The 22,427-nt window shown below is 29.0% G+C and overlaps 1 protein-coding gene, 1 long non-coding RNA gene and 6 other non-coding genes across 8 annotated transcripts; all 8 read left to right on the top strand.

Moving 5' to 3' along the window:
* The first annotated feature begins 3,116 nt into the window (after positions 1-3,116).
* Positions 3,117-3,232, top strand: LOC113786412 (small nucleolar RNA Z278). Its single transcript, XR_003472695.1, has one exon. It is a non-coding gene; the product is annotated as a small nucleolar RNA Z278 (small nucleolar RNA).
* A 167-nt stretch (positions 3,233-3,399) lies between these two features.
* On the top strand, positions 3,400-3,507 carry LOC113786428 (small nucleolar RNA snoR97). Its single transcript, XR_003472712.1, has one exon. It is a non-coding gene; the product is annotated as a small nucleolar RNA snoR97 (small nucleolar RNA).
* Positions 3,508-6,848: 3,341 nt separating this feature from the next.
* Positions 6,849-8,199, top strand: LOC113786219 (uncharacterized). Its single transcript, XR_003472396.2, has 2 exons — positions 6,849-6,941; positions 7,761-8,199. It is a non-coding gene; the product is annotated as an uncharacterized lncRNA (long non-coding RNA).
* On the top strand, positions 6,986-7,126 carry LOC113786435 (small nucleolar RNA snoR134). Its single transcript, XR_003472718.1, has one exon. It is a non-coding gene; the product is annotated as a small nucleolar RNA snoR134 (small nucleolar RNA).
* LOC113786434 (small nucleolar RNA U36a) lies at positions 7,345-7,432 on the top strand. Its single transcript, XR_003472717.1, has one exon. It is a non-coding gene; the product is annotated as a small nucleolar RNA U36a (small nucleolar RNA).
* LOC113786407 (small nucleolar RNA Z223) lies at positions 7,496-7,589 on the top strand. Its single transcript, XR_003472690.1, has one exon. It is a non-coding gene; the product is annotated as a small nucleolar RNA Z223 (small nucleolar RNA).
* Positions 7,772-7,886, top strand: LOC113786410 (small nucleolar RNA Z278). The gene has a single exon (XR_003472693.1). It is a non-coding gene; the product is annotated as a small nucleolar RNA Z278 (small nucleolar RNA).
* A 1,775-nt stretch (positions 8,200-9,974) lies between the features above and the next one.
* Positions 9,975-15,627, top strand: LOC101497188 (uncharacterized). Its single transcript, XM_004496936.4, has 11 exons — positions 9,975-10,116; positions 10,310-10,427; positions 10,520-10,590; positions 10,677-10,726; positions 10,937-11,010; positions 11,103-11,165; positions 11,492-11,579; positions 14,792-14,854; positions 14,925-15,004; positions 15,094-15,165; positions 15,259-15,627. Exons 2-11 carry the CDS (start codon positions 10,396-10,398, stop codon positions 15,338-15,340), a joined length of 675 nt encoding a protein of 224 aa, XP_004496993.1. The 5' UTR covers positions 9,975-10,116; positions 10,310-10,395; the 3' UTR covers positions 15,341-15,627.
* Positions 15,628-22,427: the final 6,800 nt, after the last annotated feature.

Consider the following 22,427-nt stretch of genomic DNA (forward strand, 5'->3'; position numbering starts at 1 on the left):
AGTTTCTCTCCTCCGTTATCTTCGACCTTTTTTCTCATCCTTTATATTTTTCCTACTTTTGTAAGCACTAAAAGATACAGCTCCCCTCAGCCACCAATTATCATTTTCACATTCGTTAAAAAATCTCCCACGCCGAGTTGATAAATCAAATATTTAACTTTTCCTATTTTTCACCTACAACACTAATTTTTTATGCTTAGGATAAAGTTAAATATTTAATTTATAATTTGTAATTCACCTCGGCATGCCATGTTGCCAGATTCATAGAGAAAAAAATTAAATAAAGGACAATTAGAGAATCTAATATTACAAGGATGAGATCTAAATCTTTTGTTACACGGACTAAAACCATAATTCACATATATCAAAGGAACCCAGATAAGGACTAACTAGAAGAGACAAAATGAATGAATTTGATGGATATGGATTTAGATTGTAATAGATAGATCAAAATAATCCTTTAATCCAATTACAATCCACTAAAAATTCTTAAAACAAATTTAATCCAATCCATCTATTAAAAACTAAAACCATTAAGTACATCCATTATCACATTTTAATGCGTTTATACCCATCCAATCCACTTAATAATATTTTTAATATGATAATAAATCATATACCTATAATAATATTATTGAAAATAGTAATAGTGATAATAATAATAATAATAATTATTATTATTATTATAATGGCTTTTATTTATTGTTGCAAAAAAAATAATGGTTTTTATTATTATAAAAATATAATGTTTTTAAAAAATTAATAAAAATGTTTTTTATATTATTTTTAAATATAAAAATGTTTCAAAAATATTAAAAAAAATACTGAAAATTACTATTTTTAAAAAGTTATTTAAAAAATAGTTTTTTTATATTATTTTTAAAAATAAGTTTATTATAATAGTTATTATTATTATTATTATTGTTATTATTATTATTATTATTGTTATTATTATTATTATTCTTATTATTATTATTAAATAGGTGATTAATTTATAAATTAATAATTAAGTAATAGGGGTGGATGCCAAAAGGGTGTTCCGGAACCCACCACATTGACGGGCGGCGGTAATCCAGTAGTTGTTGTCCGACCATCAACCATCACCCTATTTAATTTAATAATTAATAAAAAAATATTATTAAATAATAAAAAAAATATGAAATTGTTGTTTTTATTTAAGGAAAAAAAATGTTTTTTTAAATAAAATTTTGATTTATAATAAAAACAAATCATTACTTAAATAATGTTTTTAAATATAATAAAGATATTAGTAATAAAAATAATATTTAAAAATTTAGAGTTTTCTAAAAATAGTTTTTAGAATAATAAATACTAAATTACTTTTTAAAAAACAATAAATAAAACTATTTTTAGAATTAATTAGTTTTAAAATAATTAAAAAACTATTTTTAATATAGCTATATAATAAAAAATAGTTTTTTGAAATAAATATATAATATTTTTTAAAATAGAATCCATTACATTTTATTAAATAAACTATGTGATCCAGCGGCTATTAAGCGATAGCTGGTAGCGGCTATCGTCTGATAGCTGTTATTAGGTGATAGCCGCTACCAGCTATCGTTTGATAGCCGCTACTAGCTATCAAGCGATAGTTGCTATTAGGTGATAACCGCTACTAGCTATCAGACGATAAACGCTACTAGCTATCGCCTGATAGCTGCTATTAGGTGATAGGCGCTACTAGCTATCGTTTGATAGCCGCTACCAGCTATCGCCTGATAGCTAATAGCGGCTATCGAGCGATAGCTGGTAGCGGCTATCAAGCGATATCTAGTAGCGGCTATCAGAAGATAGCTGGTAGCAACTATCGCTTGATAGCTGATAGCGACTATCGCTTGATAGCTGCTATCAGGCGATAGCCGCTACCAATTATCAGTCGATAGTCGTTGCCAATTATCAGTCGATAGCTGCTACCAGTTATCAGGTAATAGCTGCTACCAACTATATAGTCGCTACCAGCTATCGTCTGATATACGCTACCAGCTATCGCCTGATAGCTGCTACCAGTTATCAGGTAATAGCTGCTACCAACTATATAGTCGCTACCAGCTATCGCCTGATATACGCTACCAGCTATCGCCTGATAGCTGCTACTTGCTATCGCCTGATAAGCGATCGATAACAACTATTAAGCGACAACCGCTATCAACTTATAACTTATATGCTGCGTATCAAGACATCACGATATCATATAGATTTTCAGTTATAAGATAAGACAGCTTATATAAATTGCTGCCTATCAAGATATCAAAACATTAATATTATAAAAAACGATGTTGTGATGAGAGTAATGAAGATTGGACGGCGACCTTCCTTCACATATTGGCGCATCGCGGCCGCTATCAAATCTCCAACACTCGATTTCGGCGTCATCAACACTTGCACGGCGCCAAGGCTCCCCATGATCATAACCTTAAGCAACAACTTCGGAGGCTGTCTCGGCAAAACCTCAGACACCGTCGTCATTGCCGCACGCTTCCTATACGGTACAAGATCCTGCATGGTTTTCGGTCGCCAGAATTGTGATCCGGACACGGTAGTCGCCGTACCGTAAAAAGACGACGAATTATCTGTTAATCTTCGCCAGTGAGTGTCCACCAGGTCGTTACGGTGGTTCTTGGTGTTCTGCATCGTCAAAGTAGAGGTGGTTTACAGAGAGGGGTAAAATTATAAAATTGAAAGGAAGCGTGTTTAATAAACTCAATCGACGGTATCAGAAATACGTGGTTGACCGTTATAGGAAGCTATCATAACCAGAAAGAGTAAACGGGAAGTTGAAAAGATACGAATGAAAAATAACGAAGGAAGGAGAATTGAAATGTGAGGCCCTGTCTCTGACTCTTCTGGTGAAATAGCAAAGTCAGCTTATAAGTCAGTTTATTAACGTAGCTTTTCAGTTTTTTATATAAATTGTTTTTTATTTAATATTTTAAGCATTAAAATTCATATGTACAGATAGCCTCACAATCAGAGGATCACTATTTAATCTTATTTATCTTGATAGTTATACAAACCATGATTTTTGTTTGATTGAAACTTTATATTTATTTTGTATGGATTTTTTTTTTTTAATGTTGATAACTTGTAACATTGCCTATCATGTTTTAATCCAACTTGTTTGAGGTGTTGTGGAGTCAAGCCCCTTTCATGAGGGAGAATCTACTTGGTAAAGCTACATTCATATGACATCTATGGATTTAATTGAGGCAAAACAATATTCATTAAGAACCCGTTCTTTACTTGTAAATTTTTTATCTTTTGTGATTCTCGTTATGTATTAGGAAAAATATGATTTTTAAGTTGTGTGTATGTATTGTGTTTTTAGATCTCTAAATTATAAACTATGTTTATTTTTTAGTTTCACTGTACTCCGAACTATATTTGTTGGTTCAGTGTCTTAAGAACTCAAATATTATTGTGTTGTCATCAACTTCTTCTCTTGTATGAACCACGAGTTAGAAGTTAAATAATTGCACTAAATCGTTGAAATATATTGAACTAGCAAATTAGTATATATCAGATGTTTAGGTCACATCCATGATAATAAACTTTCTTTTTAGATTTAAGAAATTAAACGCATCTTTTCTTAATTATCGATATGAAATATATAGTCATGGTAACATACAATTGATCTACAATTGATATATTTCAAAAGCAATTCGTAGGACCCTAATTTTGTCCGGACATTTAAAAAAATTCAAAATAATAAGTTATAATAATGTGTTTAATTTTATATATTTACGATCATATTTTATTGTACTAAATTTTTTTCAAAATAACTCAAACTTAAACTCATAAATAGTACAAGTCCCCCCTCCACATTCTAAGCTTCCATGTTTCCCTCATTTTAAATCTTCACCAGCTTTGCACTCCATCAAAAAGCAGAAGTATCGTCTTCACCAACTTTGCATTCCACAAAAAAGTAGAAGTCTTATCTTCACTTATCACTCCATAATTTATGCAAAACAATACTCTTGTATGAACCACGAGTTAGAAGTTAAATAATTGCACTAAATCGTTGAAATATATTGAACTAGCAAATTAGTATATATCAGATGTTTAGGTCACATCCATGATAATAAACTTTCTTTTTAGATTTAAGAAATTAAACGCATCTTTTCTTAATTATCGATATGAAATATATAGTCATGGTAACATACAATTGATCTACAATTGATATATTTCAAAAGCAATTCGTAGGACCCTAATTTTGTCCGGACATTTAAAAAAATTCAAAATAATAAGTTATAATAATGTGTTTAATTTTATATATTTACGATCATATTTTATTGTACTAAATTTTTTTCAAAATAACTCAAACTTAAACTCATAAATAGTACAAGTCCCCCCTCCACATTCTAAGCTTCCATGTTTCCCTCATTTTAAATCTTCACCAGCTTTGCACTCCATCAAAAAGCAGAAGTATCGTCTTCACCAACTTTGCATTCCACAAAAAAGTAGAAGTCTTATCTTCACTTATCACTCCATAATTTATGCAAAACAATAAAAAAAAAAAAAAAACTAGAACTTAATTTATCTCATGGACGCAACGATTCATTCTTTTAGCCTATAAATTGAGAACCAAAAATTCAAATGAGGGAGTTTTATTTTCCTAAAAGATTAGAATAGAGCAAATAGAGTTATTTTTTGCTTCTAAGATCAACAAAAAAAACCACCATCTTATTAAAATATAGAGAGTTAGAGATAGCATGAGCCACACATCACCATCTTCATCATCATTTGCAAATTCCTTAGGAAACCATCATTAAATCGACCTCCGCAAACCACCAACACGAGCACTACCATTAGAGCGTCCACACAACCACCTCCATCAACTTTGACCTCCGACGGACCGCCACCACGAACGCTACCGCTAGAGCGTCTACTCAGCCACCGCCGCCAACTTCGACCCTCGACGAACCACCACCACGGGCAACCCACCTTTTTGTGGCTGTTTTTTGTGTGTTTGTTCTCTCTCTCTCTCTTAACAATGAAACTTATTTCTCTCTTTGTGTGTTTGTTTACTTTAAAAAAAACACACAATAAATAAATATTAGATTAATTAGATGTGACATCTTTTTAATCTTTGAGTTGTTAAGACACAAGTTGTACCACTTGGTGACTTTAAACAATAATTTTAAACCGAAAATAATAAAAGATATTCTTAAACGGATTAACTAGATGAAACATTTTTTTACTTCTTGAGTTTTTTAGACATGAGTTGTACAAATTTATAGTCTTAAAAATTCATTTTTCATAAATAATTATTTAAATCATAAAAACTTTTATTTTTCTCGTCAAAACAACTCTTTTTTTTATCAACAACAAAATACAATTTCTTTAAAAGCAATCAACACATATGCATTTTATACCCAGTAACTACGTAACTTTGATTTCTCCATCGCACCGAAAGATATGTAGGAGCAAGATCACACTCTTGTCAAGCACATTAATAAAAAATCTATCTTTTTTCATCTCTTTTATAAACGAACATTTATTTTAAAAACAATTGATATTCATATTTAATAATAACGAGAAATAAGTATACTTAAGTTAATATTAATTTTGCATAATTAATTATAGGTAATCATTTTTTTAACGGAAGGTATAAATTACACTGAAGGCTATAGTCAGTAGGAAGGTATAAATTATAAGTATACTCAAGGCTATAGTCAGTAGGAAAAATATAAATTACACTGAAACCTTTGCTCCTGTGGCAAAGTTAGAATCAATTATAATTTAATTTCATTTGCAATGTTTAATAAAATCATTTTGTATTAAATGGACATAGAAAAGTGCATTCCTAAATAGTTATATAAATGAAGAAGTGCATGCCAAAAAACTTTATGGCTTTGAGAATAATGAGTTCCCGGACCATATTTTTAAATTAAAGAAATTCATGTATAGTCTTAAACAGGCTCCCAGAGCATGATATGATAGATGTTTAAATATGTGTTTAGTTTTCGCAATTATAACCTTTTTTATTTTAGTCCCCATCATTTTTTTTGTTCTCATCCCTGCAAATATAGTTTCATTTTAAAATAGTTCTTCTACCCAACTTTCGTTACAAAAAATATAACACCATTAAACCTAAATATAATTAAAAGATAATTTTTTTAACCTAAAAATAAATCTCCAATATAATGAAATTTTAACATTTTCTAACATAAAATTAACCCTAGTGGATTCATTATTCTTCCTTAAAATAAACCTAAAATTATTCCTAAATATTTCTTTCTTCTTCGCCAAAATGTTTCATTCTTCTTCTAATAGTGTTTTAGTAAGTGTACTGAATCGTTGCAAGTAATGATTAAAACGATAATACCGAGTGTCGAACTCAAGGATTGTGTTTTACAATTGAATTATATTTAATTACTAAAATTGAACAAAAAGTTTTCGAGGAAACGACTTACTACTTGAAAAAAAAAGAAGAACATTCGCGTAAATACTTTTCAAAGTAGGATATTTCAGAAATAAAAAGATAGAAAGAGATATTTAAATAAAAAAGTACACTATTTTAATCATAGTTTATCTCGAATAGGACTTTATCTCTTTGGATTTTTTGATAAATATTTTAACATCATTTATATCCATTAAGATTGCTTTTTTAAATTTTAATCTCCAAAATTTTTGTATTTAATTTTTATTAATATTTTAAAATATTGCAAATAATAAATATTTAATTTGAAGTGTCAAACATAATAATTGGAAGCTAATTTTAAGTACTCTATTTTTTCTTTGAAAAAACAAAAGGTACCTATTTTGGTATTTTAAAACTAGCTATAGCATATGAACCGCATGTATACGCACGCGTATATAAGACTCTAACATCTAACTCTTTTCAACATATCAAAGATTAGGGTTTTGCGGCACTGAACGATGCAAACTTTTCCCATTTTCCTCTAAATCAATTTAACGTAAGATTTTCGATTCGATTTTTCTTCTTTTTCTATTAAATTATACGCACGATGCAACCCCGGGCTTCTCTGAATGATGCATGAGGTTAAAGCCCCATTGCTCGTGCAAAATCAATGCCGTTCGTGTTGCAGTTCAGTCTTAGTTATTTCACGATTGAATCTGTGTCAAAGTAATGGCTACATTCTCGATTAACTATTTTCTATTGCTAATTTCTTTTTATTAGTTTTGAAATCTGAATTTGCCTCGCTTTACATTCAGCTTCTTTTCAAACGCGGTCGTTTTCACTTTGAGTTCTTTTCTTTTTCTTATTCTCTCTCAGAAATCACCTCTTATATTATCAATTATTAATTCATAAAAATTGAATTTTTTTTATTTTGTTTTTATTAGATTTGTTTTAATTATTGGCTATGATTACATATTATCCGCGCTTCTGAGATTCTCGATGAAGTATTAAGGACTTAAACATGGTTGAATTTCTTTATATGAGCCTGAATATTATTTTTCCATTTTATTTTGATTGATATTTGTAACGTTGGTTTTATTAATTGATCGTTGTTGGCTATGAAGATTTCTAATTACAGCTTCAATGCCAGTTCTGCTTCTGAAAAATCGTGATTGTTAGAGCTGTCTAATGTTCTGAGCCTCTCTCAATTTTGCAAAAGTTGTTTTTGTTTAATGTTTTAAGGATTAAATTCATATATGCAATCAGTGTAACAATCAGAGTATCACTAAAATATATTTGATTTTTGATTGGTTGAAATTGATAGTGTTTATTCATTTTCTTTGTATTTTCATGATTGTATTTTGTATTTTGGTAGCTTGTAACATTGCTGATGATGATATAATCCAACTTTTTGAGGTGTTGTGGAGCCAAGCCCCTGTCTTCAGGGAGAACCTACTTGGCGAAGTTGCATTCATATGACATCTATGGATTTAACTGAGGCAAAAATAAACTATTTTTATTTGAGTTTTACTATGCTCTGAATCATATTTGTTTGTTTAGTGTCTCAAGAAATTAAATATTGTTGTCTTGTCATCGGCTTAATCTCCTCTATGAACCACGAGTCATTTGTTCTTTGTTTTTAATTTGTTGAAATGTCTCAAATTAGTAAAGTAGCACATATGCGATGGTTGGGTCACATCGACAGATTACAAACTGTTTTTAGTTTTTAACTAGGCTGTATTAATTTTTTATTTGCCCAGATCAACTGCACACATTCATGGTAAATACAATTTTGGATCAAATTAGTTTTTGAATTTTGTAAATTGACAAATATATTCTTTAAATTATTTAATATCCATGAAAATAGTTCTTAATAATATTTTGATGGTAGACCCTTTTATGTGTGTGACATTGAATTGGATTAGATATGTAATTCATATTCATTAATGTCATCTTCTTGATGATAAATTTGATAATAATTTGTGAATAATTGTATATGTATGAATTAATTATTGATAAATTAATAATAATAATAATAATATAAAATCATAGTGGACAAGTGGCGAATTTATAGTGAAAATATCCTAATCTAAGAGGATGGATTTAATTTATATATTTATTATTTTTACTAAAAAATGGTATATATTCATTAAAATCACATGATCAAGAATAATACAATTCTGCAAAAATCTTAAGATGATAGAATATATAAATAAACTTACATCATTTATGTTAATAACATAAAATGGTAAACACAGTGATAAAAATATATGGGAAAATTATTTATTTAAATAAAAAAATGATAAAAATAATTTAGAAGAGTAATTTTAAATTAGAAATTAATCTTAAATCATCAGTCATAGATGAAGAAATGAAAAATAGTCCAAAAAGGAGAGGAAATCAGTTCCCGCTGGGCTTTAAAAGAAGATGTATTTACTTATCATCAGGATAATCAGACAAAAATGGATATAAAAGATGTAGTAGCCATCTTCTTCTTCAGTGGATACTGCACTATGTTGGACTATAAAGATGTGAAGGTGGCTTCTAAAGTGATGATTTAATTAAATTTATCACAATATACTAGATAGATTGACAATTAGATTTATTGAGTTCGCATAATTTTATCATACACTCTACCACCGGATCAGATCCATTTTATTTCTTCTCACTACTCCCACTTTCAAATATATTACCTCCACTCAGCCTTTTTATTTTCTCACTTGCATTTATTGTTATGATCTCATTTATTTGTTTCCCACTAGAGTAACATTTTTTTCCTTCTCTTTTAATATATATCTCTCTCTCAACTCCTACACATTATCCATAAATGCTTCAAAAACAACATAAATTAAAAAAGAATGTTACACTAGAGTAAATAATTTTCTTTTCCGTCTCAATACACAATGTCGAATTTTTAGAAAACAATCTATTAATATTTGAAAGATTTTGAATGTTACAAGACTTGGTATAAACTGTAAGATGTATTAATACCACTAGATTTTTATACTTTGTTTAAAAATTCTAAATAATCCTAATTAAATACTCCTAATTAAATACTCCAAGAGTGTGTTTTTGGAATTTTTGGGAATGTATTTTTTTTAGAGGAATTCAAATCTTTAAAGTGAATTACAGTGTTCAGATAATAAATTTAGAGAATTTTTTAAATGAAGGGATTTTATGAGATATTTTGTAAAACTTAAATTGAGAGAATTTCAAATACCATCTAAAAATTAAGAATTTTAAATTCCTCATTCTTTATAATTTATGAATTTGAAAAGGGGACCCATAATATTTTTAAAATTTATAATTTTGATCATATATGTTTCAAAATTTGCATATTAGTCCTTCTATTTGTTTTTGCAAATTAGTTCATAAAATTTTCAAAATTTATTTTTGGTCCTTACAGATTTGCAAAATGGTCCCTAAAATTTTCCAAAATTTTGTTTTAATTGTGTAAGATGACTATCATAATATTTACTAGAGATGAATGTTTATGTTTACTTAAGTAATAGAATATGCCCTTATTAGCGATCAGAACATTCGGTTACATCCTCTCCCATCCCATCCACGTATATTGATCTTATCTAAAAAATCAAAATACGGAATATCCATTTTCACCGCTTCGAAACCCCTTTTATTTCTTCTCAAATTTCAAACCCTAACTTCGCAAATCTCCTGTGATCTTTCGTAAACGTCAACAATTCAACCAATTTTCGTCTTCTTTCTCTCCGGTACTTCAATCATTCTTTTCGATTTCGATTTTTGTTTCGATTTCTCTCATTTTGACATGCTTTGACTTCGTAATCTGTTGTATGACTTTCAAATCTTGTTTTCGTCACTACTTTTTTTTTAAAATCTAATAATCATTGCGTTTCATGAATTGTTTCAATATGTTCGTAATCTCCGATTGCTTTCACCATACAGTGAGATTCGCTTGGCAAAGACTGTAATCTAGGGTTCTAGCTTCGATTATTGTTCTCAAAATTGGAATTATTGGAACATAGTTCATCATGAAGTTCCTAGAATGTGCTCCTCTGGACAGGTAATTGTAATTTCAAACGATTTTGAATTGAATCGTGTGATTTTGCTGTATAATTTCGGTACATGATAAGAGTCCGGTAAAAACATTTTCAGGCTTAACGATTTCTTGAGTAATTTGAATCTTGGAGAACGTACTATCAAAGGGTGCCTTGAAGCTTATAGTTGTAAGGATGAATTGGTGACAAAAGGAATTTATTTTTTGATTTGGTTGGGGGTAGTGAATAACAAATTATTAACGGTTTTTCTATAGGTAAACATTCTGGAGCGGATAAAAAACTCTCTATCAGTTTGGGTAATGAGGTAAGCTGGATATTGCATCCCTTGTTTCTCTCTGAATTTCTCTTAACAAAAGCTAAAAGTTTAATAAGGACGTACAGAATATTTTTAATTAGGGTGTTTTTTGGTATGTTAATTCCCAATGTTTTGAACTTAGTTGTTTTTGCTGTTCACGCCATATGACATACATGCCTTTGGCAATCCAGTTTATATCTTGAACTTCTTCAATTTCAGATTCTTGATTATCTTGGAAAGTCATCAGACAACGACTCTCCCTCACCGGATGAATCCTTATTAATCAGAACCAGGTAGCCATTACATTACTACCTAGATAGGTTTAGCAAAGTGGAAATTATCACCAGTTTACCTGGTTCACATGTTTTAATTATGTTCTTTCCAGCCGGAAGACATTGGTTTACTTGGTTCTTGCTCTCTATCACATGTATCCAGATTATGACTTCAGGTACCTCAGTATCTTATGATGTATCAAAGGTTGCCCATACTAAGATAAAACTTAAAAAGGAGGATTATGGGTAATGCTATTGTCAGCTTAGTTGGCGACATGGCAACCCGCTATATAATCCTTTTTTATTTCATTGGGAGTGTTGTCAAAAGGCTTGACAGACAGTTAAAAAGCTGTTGCTCTTGAAGCTGAGAGTTCAAGTCTCTCCATTTCCCAAATTTTATTGTGGTCAATAAGTGGTTTAACAGTTTTCCTTTTACTCCGTGTTTCTGCTGTTACATCCCTTTATTTTTCCTATAATACCATACGTGTATAATGGTTTTTAGTGCAGTTAAAGCTCACCAGTTTTTCACAGAGGAATCATGGGACAGTTTTAAGCAAATTTTTGATGCTTGCATGTTTGAAGCCTCAAAGGTGCTACTATTGAACATTGTCTATTTGTTGTTTTAAGAATTATTTTCAGTATTAGCATACGTTTGATGTGCAGAAATCTTATAAGCATCTTGGATATTCGGGCATAAGATGCTTGGTTCAAAATTTGTGGGTGTTTTTTATACAAGATTCTCATATTTTGTATTATTCTTAGAGTCCTAGACATGCTTGGTGATGACCTTGTTTTCTGCACCCAATAGTTGATGCTACTTTCAATTTCTAAAAATACTTGTAGGGTTTTGGTAGAAAAAGAGTAAGGATAATATCAGAAAGTGCTCAATAACTTGATACTAAATACAAAGCACTAGGCCACTAGCCCATATTTAACTAATACTACATTCTTATTGTACCATATCAACGAAGCAGAACACTAGATATAATGAGACATAAAGAGATCATCTATGTACTTCCAACATTCTAATATACAATAATGATATCATGAGATACTTCTAAAAGAATCTGACCGCCCCTCAAGCTTACTATGCTTTTAAGTTTTAACATGAAGATTGCCCAGCAAAACATGACTGAAAAGGCAACCCAAGGATTCTAGGGAAATCAAAGGGATGAGTGTTGTTGGAGGGATAAGAAGATAGCTGGAATCATCACCAGCCTAAAATGCTCGTTCTAATGTGGCATGACAAAACCATTGGACAGATTGGCTACTGAAATGAAACCCATAATTGAGTAGAATGGTACCATTGCATACCAAGCATGCAAATGGAAGAACAAATACCCTAACAAACTGAAATAAATTCAACTGATTGAATAGGAAATTCACACTTGATTTAATGAGTCCAAACCAAACATGACCAAGCGCAGCCCGAGGGAGTCACAAAGCTTAAGAAGGGAATGGGCGTGGGTAACAAATAAAGGTTTAATCTGAATGGAAACACATAGGAAAACAATGATAGGCTACAGTGACCAGGAATTGTGACGCGCTTCCTCACACGAGGAAGGTTGAACTTTCAGTATCTGGAAACCACCATACCATTGCTCCTGCTGCAATGCTAACGTCCATGGTCACTTGATGGGTATTTTGGACAGGAGAAGGACGGCCAACACTAAAATTAGAGGCAGCAGCTGTGTGATAGCAATGGGATAGTGAATCCGATGATTGAAGAAACATTGTTTGTAGGAGAGATGGACAATAGAGGTGCAAATTAGAGATAGTAGTACTGAGTGATTCTGAATAACACCTACGTGAAGTGACTAAAAACCACAATGCACAGGAGATTTTACTTAAGGAAGGCCTACTAAATAGCAGTTATTTTTGTGAACTGGTGGGATAGTCCTTTGGCATGTTTGCAAAGTGGTAAATCCGATCTTTATTTATTCGGTTGGAGTACTCCAATTCCACTTGCTTGTAAAAAAACTTTACAAATAGGGTTCTACATTTTAGGGCACTGTATATTAGTGAAATAGTGATAGTATAGGTCGGTTATTGAGCACGGTATATCATATTCAAATTATGTTTTATTTAAGGAAGGGAAAAAGGAGAAAATATTTTTTTTTGAAAATTGGATCTTATGTATTGAACTTTAGCCAACATACTAGTCAACATGCATCTGTGTGTATATTTCCTATTTTTGATTCATATTATTATCAACATATAGTTTTAAACTCATACTATTAACTATAGAAGAATGGAATAACAAAGTGATTTTGAGGAATATTCTTAGTTGATAGAAGGATATTTAGAAATTTATTTTGTCTTTTAAAGTTATAAAATCAACAATTAAGTATTCAGAATCAATTACTAGTGATATTGAAATTTGTAATAAAATTTTGAGAAAATCTTTAAATGATCATTCTAAGTTATTCATCACCATCAAAAGGTTCTTCTATGTAAAATTAGACTAAAATGTAGATTTTAATATAAAAGGAGAGAGGAGTGTCAATTTTAATATAGCAAATACTAATAATATTAATGATACTAATTACTAACGCTGCCCTTGCAAAAATAAAAGAGGGGAAAGGGGTAGAAGTTTCATTCAAGCTTCTCTGAAGGAAGGTTTAATTTACCCTAAGATCTTCTTTAATAGCACAAACTTCCTTCCTTTTTTAAAGTAACTGATCTCCCTTATTTTTCTCTAACGTGACTGATAAAACCCTTTTCTTTTAACAACGTTAATCTCCTGTTAGCTCCCTCAAGTTCACACCACTTTTACTCACATAGAGAAAGGTTTGGCAGTTTCACTTGAAGTTTGCGTATAGTAAGATTGATACTCTCCCGATGGGTTGTTTTGCTACCTTGTTTTAAAATCACCGCACATTATCGATGTGCTGAAGGATTTCCTCTAAAGTAAGGCCTCAAAGTAGTACAAGTGAAGGTTGGGAGTTGTTAGTGTCACTCCCTAGTAAGTTCAACTATGTGCTATTATGGTTAAGAGTTGACAAGTTTGTGTTGATTTTGAATCATTAGTTTTGTACAATTCGTCAAGTGTTTGATGAAACTTGTGGGTTTTGTTTTCTTGGGGGGCTCCTTCCACATTTAGTAACGTCAATGGCGACGATGGAAGTTTGTGAATGCTTTTTTACAAGTGAACATCAGGAAAATACGATCTAAATAAACACGAGTGAAGAAGAGGACAAAATAAAATACTAGGTAATTTTTTATTTTATTTTTTTATGTAATAGAAATGAACTAGTGCAATAAAGTGAGGGGAGGCGAGGTAAGTGTTTAGGGAAAATTGGAGAAGGGTGTTTCTGCTCTTGACTGTTGTTTAAGAAGACAGAAGACATCAGGGTAGGTAAGTGTAATTTGTAAAAAAATATCAAGCCCCCCACCTTGATCTAGCCAGTTTGGTAACCATGTAGGCTTGTTCAATGATATTTATTTTTCAATCCAACATCTTACATTGTTGTTTGGTCACGCACTACATTGTTACCAGAGTAGTATAGTACTCTCAGATTACACAAACTGCGTCCTTAGACATCTAAGATTCTCATGGACTGGAAAAAACATATCACATCCTGCCTAATGAACATGTTAGCTGGATAAAGGGCACCATGGTTCCTTTTCTTCCTCGATAGACTTTAGCCATAATGAGGAGTGGATTCTATATATCTCATTCTGTCTGTCTTCATTCTTTTGTTGGTGCAAAAAATGTATTATGTTGTTACTTGATAATAATGTTTAATTTTGCTACTGTGATTTAAAGCACCTCTGTTTTTGGATGACTTGTGTACTGTAGGAATGGGTTGAAACCTTTGGGGGTGATTCTTTGCTTGATGCCTTGTTTAAGGCCCTTGATGAGGTAAGTTTCATTTAGAATATGAATTGAAGTGATATCTAGAGAGGCATTTTTGTGATATTTTGTGATGCAGGTGGTAACGTTAGCTGATTGTGAAATTTATGGTTACTTACCTGATTCTGAGGCAGACCCGTTACCAGAGAGAGGAGCCATGTAAATTTTTCTTGCAACATATGTTTAAAAGTACCATCACAATGTCTATTATTGATCATCCTAATAACTATATTTTATTTTTTCTGCAGTTGGTCCTTTAATTTCTTGTTTTACAATAGAAAGCTTAAGCGGATTGTGACTTTTCGTTTAAGCTGTTTTAGGTGAGTTGAAAATTTTATAACCTTCATTAAGTGTCTCGGACTACATTTTGTTTGCATCAAATATTTATTGTTAGACAATGTTGTTTGTGGCAGTAACTTGATTGGTGATGGATTTTCGTTTGACGAGATGCTCGATGAGTACGATGAAGAAATATTTGCTGACATGGATATATGAGTCAACACAATGTCTATTATGTTAGCATATCCAAACTATCATCCTCCTATGTGCAGTTTCTGTAATATAAGATCGTTTCACATGTGCAGTTCTGTGATATTAAAGATAGTTTCTGTGGTGTCCAAGTCATAGAGGTATGTGTAAGTTGCAACTTGCAACCCTTCCTGTATCCATGTTGTAGATTTAGCATAGTATAATATCTTTCTGGAGTGTCCATTGTAGATTTGGAATATGTACCTATCGGTGTGCGTATAATAAAAAACAAAAACAAAAACGTACTTATTTGATATTGGAGCAAGGATTATTGAGTATCAAATATTCAAATTACATCCCTCTTGAAAATGAAAATTCTGCGCAGACCACCGTAATTTGTTTTGGGTGGACGAAGACAAAGGGGTTTGAGCGACACTTGTGAATTTATTCATGCTTATGTTGCCCGAGTAAAGGGAAGATCGTGGAGCCTTACAAAATGTTTGTTAAGTCTAGTGTGGTTATGCGACTACAAGATAAGAAGTGAGAATGGGTTATGTCATTAAATATTGAGGTGTGACAAATGTTGTGTAAGTTTTTTAAACAAACTATAGGAATGGTTACGTGTTATTTGTTTTGTTGTTGACAGAACGTGTTACCTGTTTTAAACAATTTTGAAACTGTTCTTTTTTATTTTAACAATCTAAGCGTATTTTTCTTCTATATCAAGAATTAAATTATGTTGAAAGTGATGCTACTGCCTTTGAGAAATGGCATGATATTGTTAAGAAAAAACAATCACTGTTTTTGCGTGCTAAAATTTCCTAATGAGTAGTTATTTTGAAGGTTTCATTGGTAAAATTTAATATTTATAGTAAGTTATTGGACGGAATAACTGAACTCAAAATTACTATTGGAATAATACTTGATTCACATTAAGAGAAAAAATCAAATTGCTTCATTTGGTAGGTTAATCTGTTTCGTAATTCACTATAAACAAAAAAATTTAACAATCAAATATTCTTATATTATATTGTAATTTAGAGAACAATTTCATATTAAGTGGACATGTGTGGTTACGCTTTGTACTTAAACTTTAGTTTTTAGCAATTGTCAAATATATTTTGTGGTTTTTTAAGTTATATAAAAATAATATATTAGTTCTTTATTTTTATATTTATTTTTGATAAGTTAATCATTTTTCTTTTAGTATCAAATTCGTCTATTATGTTTGTAAATTTTTACATTAATGATTGTAATTTCAAACTAGTAAAACTAAAATTTAAAATTCTTTCAACTTCTTCAAGATACTCATGTAATTTTTATGGGATTTTGATTGCAATGTTCATAAGAACATAAGTTCTCAATCAAATTTTAAAAAATAATTAAATAAGAGAGAAATCGAGTGAGATAAATTTTAGGATTCTTAAAATTAAACGTAAAATTCATTTGATCTATATTATAAATTTCTATAAAAGTCTATTATTTTATTTTTTATATAATTGATAACAAAATTCATAGTACTATTTTAAAATTCTCAAATTAAAAATGATTGAAATAAAATTATGGCTATATAAATGGCCATTAAAGCAGCCAATGGCGGATATTTCACAAATTATTAAAAGGTGCGATAAATATTAACTAAAATATTTTAATTGAAATTCATAAAAGTTATATAATTCTTTTTAGAGTTTCACACAATTCATACAAATTTTTAGAGATTGACATAATTCAATTAAATAAAATGTATATATTTTATAATTTTTATCTTTGTTGAAAATTTTTTTCTTGAAAAATGTATTAGTTTTATTTTTATTTTTATGTTTAAACGTCGTATCACTCTTAAAAAATACACAAATTAATTACTTAACACATTCAGACAAATAATTTACAATTCTCAAAGTTACAACTCACATTTACATAAAACAACAGTTCACAAATTATCAATACACTAATCAGAAAAACAATAAACAATTGACAATCATAAAGTCACAGTTTACACACTAAGGTTTACAGTCCCAATTTTCACATTAAAACCGTTCACAAGTTCCAAAGTCACAAATACAATTCACACACTACTACTAGTTTAAAATCTTAAACTAGAATAATTCACAGTTAAAAAATAATAGAAGATAAAAAAAGTAAGAAGCTAAAAGATATAAGAAGCACATTAAGATAGTATGAGGACCAAATCCAAGAGGTGACGTTGGTGATCGGCCGCTGCGACTGCGTAATGAGATGGACAAGCGGAGAAAGACAGGCAACTATGGCGCTGATTGCAAAAGAGGGATACTACACAACGAAAATGCAAGAAGAGAGAGTTTGAATGAGGCCGAAAAAAAAGGATGCGGGGTAAAAAGAACATTCAAGCCAAGAAAGAGGGTCAAACCAAATAATTGAGAGAAGAAAAAGAGGGAAACGATTTAAATGAAATGAGAATCATAAATTTTTTGTAATATTTTAATAACTTGTCGTTATTATCTTAATTTTAAAGGATTAATAATGTTTTAACTTATTACGATAGTATAGTATATGAGATGCTCTTGGATAAATTAATTAAAGATGATAAACAGATGCATGCTTCTCATCTCATTATTCCCAACGCTTGAATTCACGCACATAATGTTTACCTGCAAAATCTTCAGAATTTAGTTTTCAGTAACATGTGCCGGAGTAGTGGTTCCCAAGGGTTGTTCAATTAAAATAAAAATACATTATTTTTTATAGAAAAAAATAGTGGTGTTTATAGCTTCAGATAAATCCCACGAAACCAACATTTTCATCCAATACATTAAAGTTCAAGTTTAAATGAAATCAATGAAATCAATCCATTTAAATTTAAATAATATTCAGTTTAAGTACTGAATTTAATATTTTAAACTCATGAATCTAATTTATTGATTTAATATAATTAAAATTTTATTGTTAAATTATATTTAAAAATTTGTTGCTATTTTTATTGATTTAAGTATTTTATTGTATTTGTAGGTGTATTTAACGTATCATAGAATTTTATTATTTTTGAGATGTTCAAAAAGTTATATTTAATTACATTTAATTTTTTTTTATGTCTAACGAATATGATTCAACTCTTTTATAATCGAGATTATTCGATTAGAATTAGATGTAAAAATCATAGGTTTAGAGTTTAAATCAATTCAAATAAAATTAATCGATTTAAATATTGAATTTAACAACAACAAAAAAGACGACTTAATTCAATTAGTAAATACCACTAAAAAAACTAAATTTAGCTCGTGATATCTATTAATGTTAGTGGATTTTTGAAATAATAGTATTAAATGTACCTAGATTAGTTAATAGTATTAATTTGCTTTATATTTGAGTTTGACAAATTTATACACTTCTTTTTTCTTCTTATAATTGAATAAAAAAAGGAGTATATTGTACATACCATTTACATTTCTTAATTTAAAGCGTCTGGAAGTTTTAGACTTATACAAGCATAATTTATGTCACTCATTTATACACCAAAATGTTAAATAATAGTACATCTTCAATTTCCTTTAAGAAATTGAGAGGATTTTTACTCAAGTAAATTCAAACAACGATGAATATTCGAGCCAATTGCAAAAAGATAACATGAAACTAAACTCTAACATTAGCTCAAAACATTATACTGGATTAATATACAAGAAAACAAACAAACTGAATCCTTATCAATAAATAATATCCAAGGGATTTAATACGTCTGTGTCAAAACAAAAATCATACCAAAAATTAATTAATTAAAATCAAGTAATTAATAACTTTTATTTAATGACAGATTATTTGAGAGAATTTTTAATTGAAATAATTTTTGACTAAATTTCTTTATCTCCAAATTGAGTTCTAGACTACTATAGTTTTATTTTCATAAAAGTCGGAGGTTAAAAAAACAGAAATTATATCAAAAATATATCTTTTGAATATTCGACATATATTTACACTATTACTCCTTCCACTAATCATGTTTCTTAAAAAACATATTAAGTATCATTTTATTTTTCCTATACAAATTAATTTTTCTGTCAAATTAAAGTATTAACAGATTAACTGTTATGCAATTCCAATATAAATTATTTTTATATATACATGCATCCTCTCTTTTTTCTATAATATTATTTACATAATCATTTTCTAATCTGTTTGAAATTAAATAAATGGAAATAAAGGGATGAGTGGGACACTATTTTTCATGGACAATGAGGAGAGAGATGAAACACACAGACAACAAATTGGCAGTGACACGCCACGATTTAATTTGACACGACCATTGAGTTTAGTCGTGCAATGATAATTAGAGCATTAATATTAATTGGTCATAATTGAGACTAATCAGAGTTAGAACATTAATATTGATTGACTAATTTGTGAGAACTATTTTGTAAGTTTTCTATGAATTTTATTTCTGTTTTATATATATACTTAATTTTCATAGATTATTATCATTTGAGTTAATGTTCTTTGAAGTAATCAATGAATCTACAATTGATTGACATAGTTCATTTGTTAACATAATCGTTTAAATTAAAAAAGTTATTGTTAATAATTTTTAACGGATTATTTCAACTAACTTTCAAATTTGAAATCAGATATTTAAATCCATATTACCAACTCACCATAACATTCTTTTATTATATTACTTCTTAAAATATTTGTACAAATATATTATTTATATAATGAGATATAATTGAAATGCATTCATAAATAAATTTTTACTCTCGTGCATATAAATCAAGTTTAAATATATAAGAAAAAGTTCCTATATGTAATATTAAAGTATATATCTAATACTGAGTTACATTTTTTCAATACAAAACTAATAATGTCATGTGTAGAGAAATGAGCTACAACTTATTTTAAAACCTTTTTTCACCGATCTTCTTTCTCTTTTTCATTCTCTCACTTTCAGAGCCAACCCAATAACTTAGAAGACTAAAGCAAATGTTAACTTACATGCCTTAAGTAAATTTGATACAATTTAACTTTACAATATAAAATTAAAAATGAAACTATGGAAAAAAAAGAGCATATAAATTTTTAGAAGTAAAACCTTCAACGTTTAATCAAAATTAGAGGCCTTAACCATCGAACCAAAAATCACGTTTGTTTTTTGTCAGATACAAAAGCCTCTTTAAACATAAACTGTATAGTAGTGACTAAAAAAACTACATTTTAGATACTGCACGTGTATATTAATATAAATTTTTGGTGGGTGTAAAATTATTGCTTTACTTGCCCCGAGTTATTAGTGAAATCCAACATTCATGCAATGATACTATTTATTTAGAAAAAACTTTATTTTTTAAGAGTCGTGATGCGATTGTCTTGATTGTATTATCATTTGGATCGGCCTTTGATAGATATGACCAAAATCTATTTTGAAGATTTTGTTATAATCTTAAAAATCAGATTTTTAATTCATTTTTAGTTTTCATTTTAAAAAGTTTTGTAAATATTTGGTACTTTTAGTCCCACAAAAAAATATCTTATTATTTTGTATGTAGTCCTTATAAAAATGTTTATAAACTTTTATGCCCTTAAAATTTTCATTTTCATTTTTAGTTCCTAATTTTATTTTAATTGCTGTGTATTTTTAAAATTTTTGAATAATTTTTTTTTCCAGTAATGTTTAGAACATATTTAATATTTTTTGTACAAAAATTTAAATTTTTTTAACGAATGATCAATTAAATATGAATTTTTATATTTTTGGTGCTTAAAAATTCATATTTAATTTATCACTTTTTTAAAAATTCTAAGTTTTTATAGAAAAATTTCTTATAATGTCACAAGTACTACTGCAAAAAAAATCATTCAGAAATTTGAAAGATAGAGTAGTTGATATGAAATCAGAAACCAACAATAAAAAAAATTGAAGAGACTAAAAGTTTATGAAATTTTTTATAATGACTAAAGATTAAAAACTTATTTTAACATTTCAAAATATAATTTAGGTGCTTCAAAAAAGATAAAAAAAATTAAGTTTCTAATAAAAACTTGTTTTATATTTTACTTAATAAAAATGTATTTAAAATCCAATATATTAAGTAAAAAAAGACTGGCCATTATAAAATATCATATAATATTCACGAAAAAATAAATATCGACACAAAAAAATTATATTAACATACTAATATTAAAAAAAATTTATAAATTTGCAATGTTTAAAAGTTCTAAATCATGACGGCCCTTTTAACTCCGTCTTTAACTCAATATAATAAAATAGATTAAAAACATTGTTATTTCTTTATTTTTATTGAAATTATAAATTGAATTAAAAAAAATCAAACATACTATGATAACTTTTCTTAAATAATAATTAAAGGAGATAATAAATTGTCATTTCATTACGCATGCAGATAGATGTCTAACATAAAAATTTACTAGACAAAACAAAGCATATTTAGAAGAGGGAGCCACAAAGTAGAGGCAACAAGCTTAAAAGATTAATTATTATTTATTCCTTAGAACATATGGCAAAATATTCTTACATAGCATATAGTACCAGCATGAGTTGTTCATAACCAAATATTATTATTATTATTATTATTATTATTATTATTGGAAAAGGTAATTATTAATTAGTTACTGCTTCTTTGTTATCCTCTTCTTGTGCAGCATGTAAATCAGCAATCTCAAATTCCTCCCTTGAAATGTTGGATCCATCTCCACCAGGAGCTTTCATAGTATCATCACTTTTATTAGCACCAACGTTGTCATTTTCTTTGGCGTCCATTTTTCAAATAACAGAGTAAATTATATTAGATCGATTAAAAAAGATTTTAGTTTCAAGTGAGAGTATGGCTAAGAAATTGAGTTGTTGTTGTGGCTTTCTATAGAACAAATTGTCTAGAGCTTCAATTTTCATGGTCTAATTGTTCTCACTTCTGATTTTAATTTACCAATGAACTGTATATTTGTGTGGCCGGTAGGTGTTAATTAATGCCTGTGAATCACAAGTGAAAATAATTAAAATAGATTAATCCATTTTTGTATACTAGTATGGTGCTAAATTTTAGCTAGTTAATTGTAGTAGAGCTTACATTTTCTCTCATACTCTTTAGATTTTGGGCTAATTAAGATAGTAACGTTTTTCATCAAAATACTCTAA

This window comes from Cicer arietinum, chromosome 4 (assembly GCF_000331145.2).
Source record: "Cicer arietinum cultivar CDC Frontier isolate Library 1 chromosome 4, Cicar.CDCFrontier_v2.0, whole genome shotgun sequence".
Taxonomy (NCBI): Eukaryota; Viridiplantae; Streptophyta; class Magnoliopsida; order Fabales; family Fabaceae; genus Cicer; species Cicer arietinum.

Bases quoted from the DNA above. Each gene is read 5' to 3' on its own strand.
- LOC101497188 (XM_004496936.4), top strand. From the start codon at position 10,396: ATGAAGTTCCTAGAATGTGCTCCTCTGGACAG. The intron at 11,580-14,791 runs GTGCTACTATTG...TGTGTACTGTAG, and splicing joins GCATGTTTGAAGCCTCAAAG to GAATGGGTTGAAACCTTTGG. The intron at 15,166-15,258 runs GTGAGTTGAAAA...TGTTTGTGGCAG, and splicing joins TTTCGTTTAAGCTGTTTTAG to TAACTTGATTGGTGATGGAT.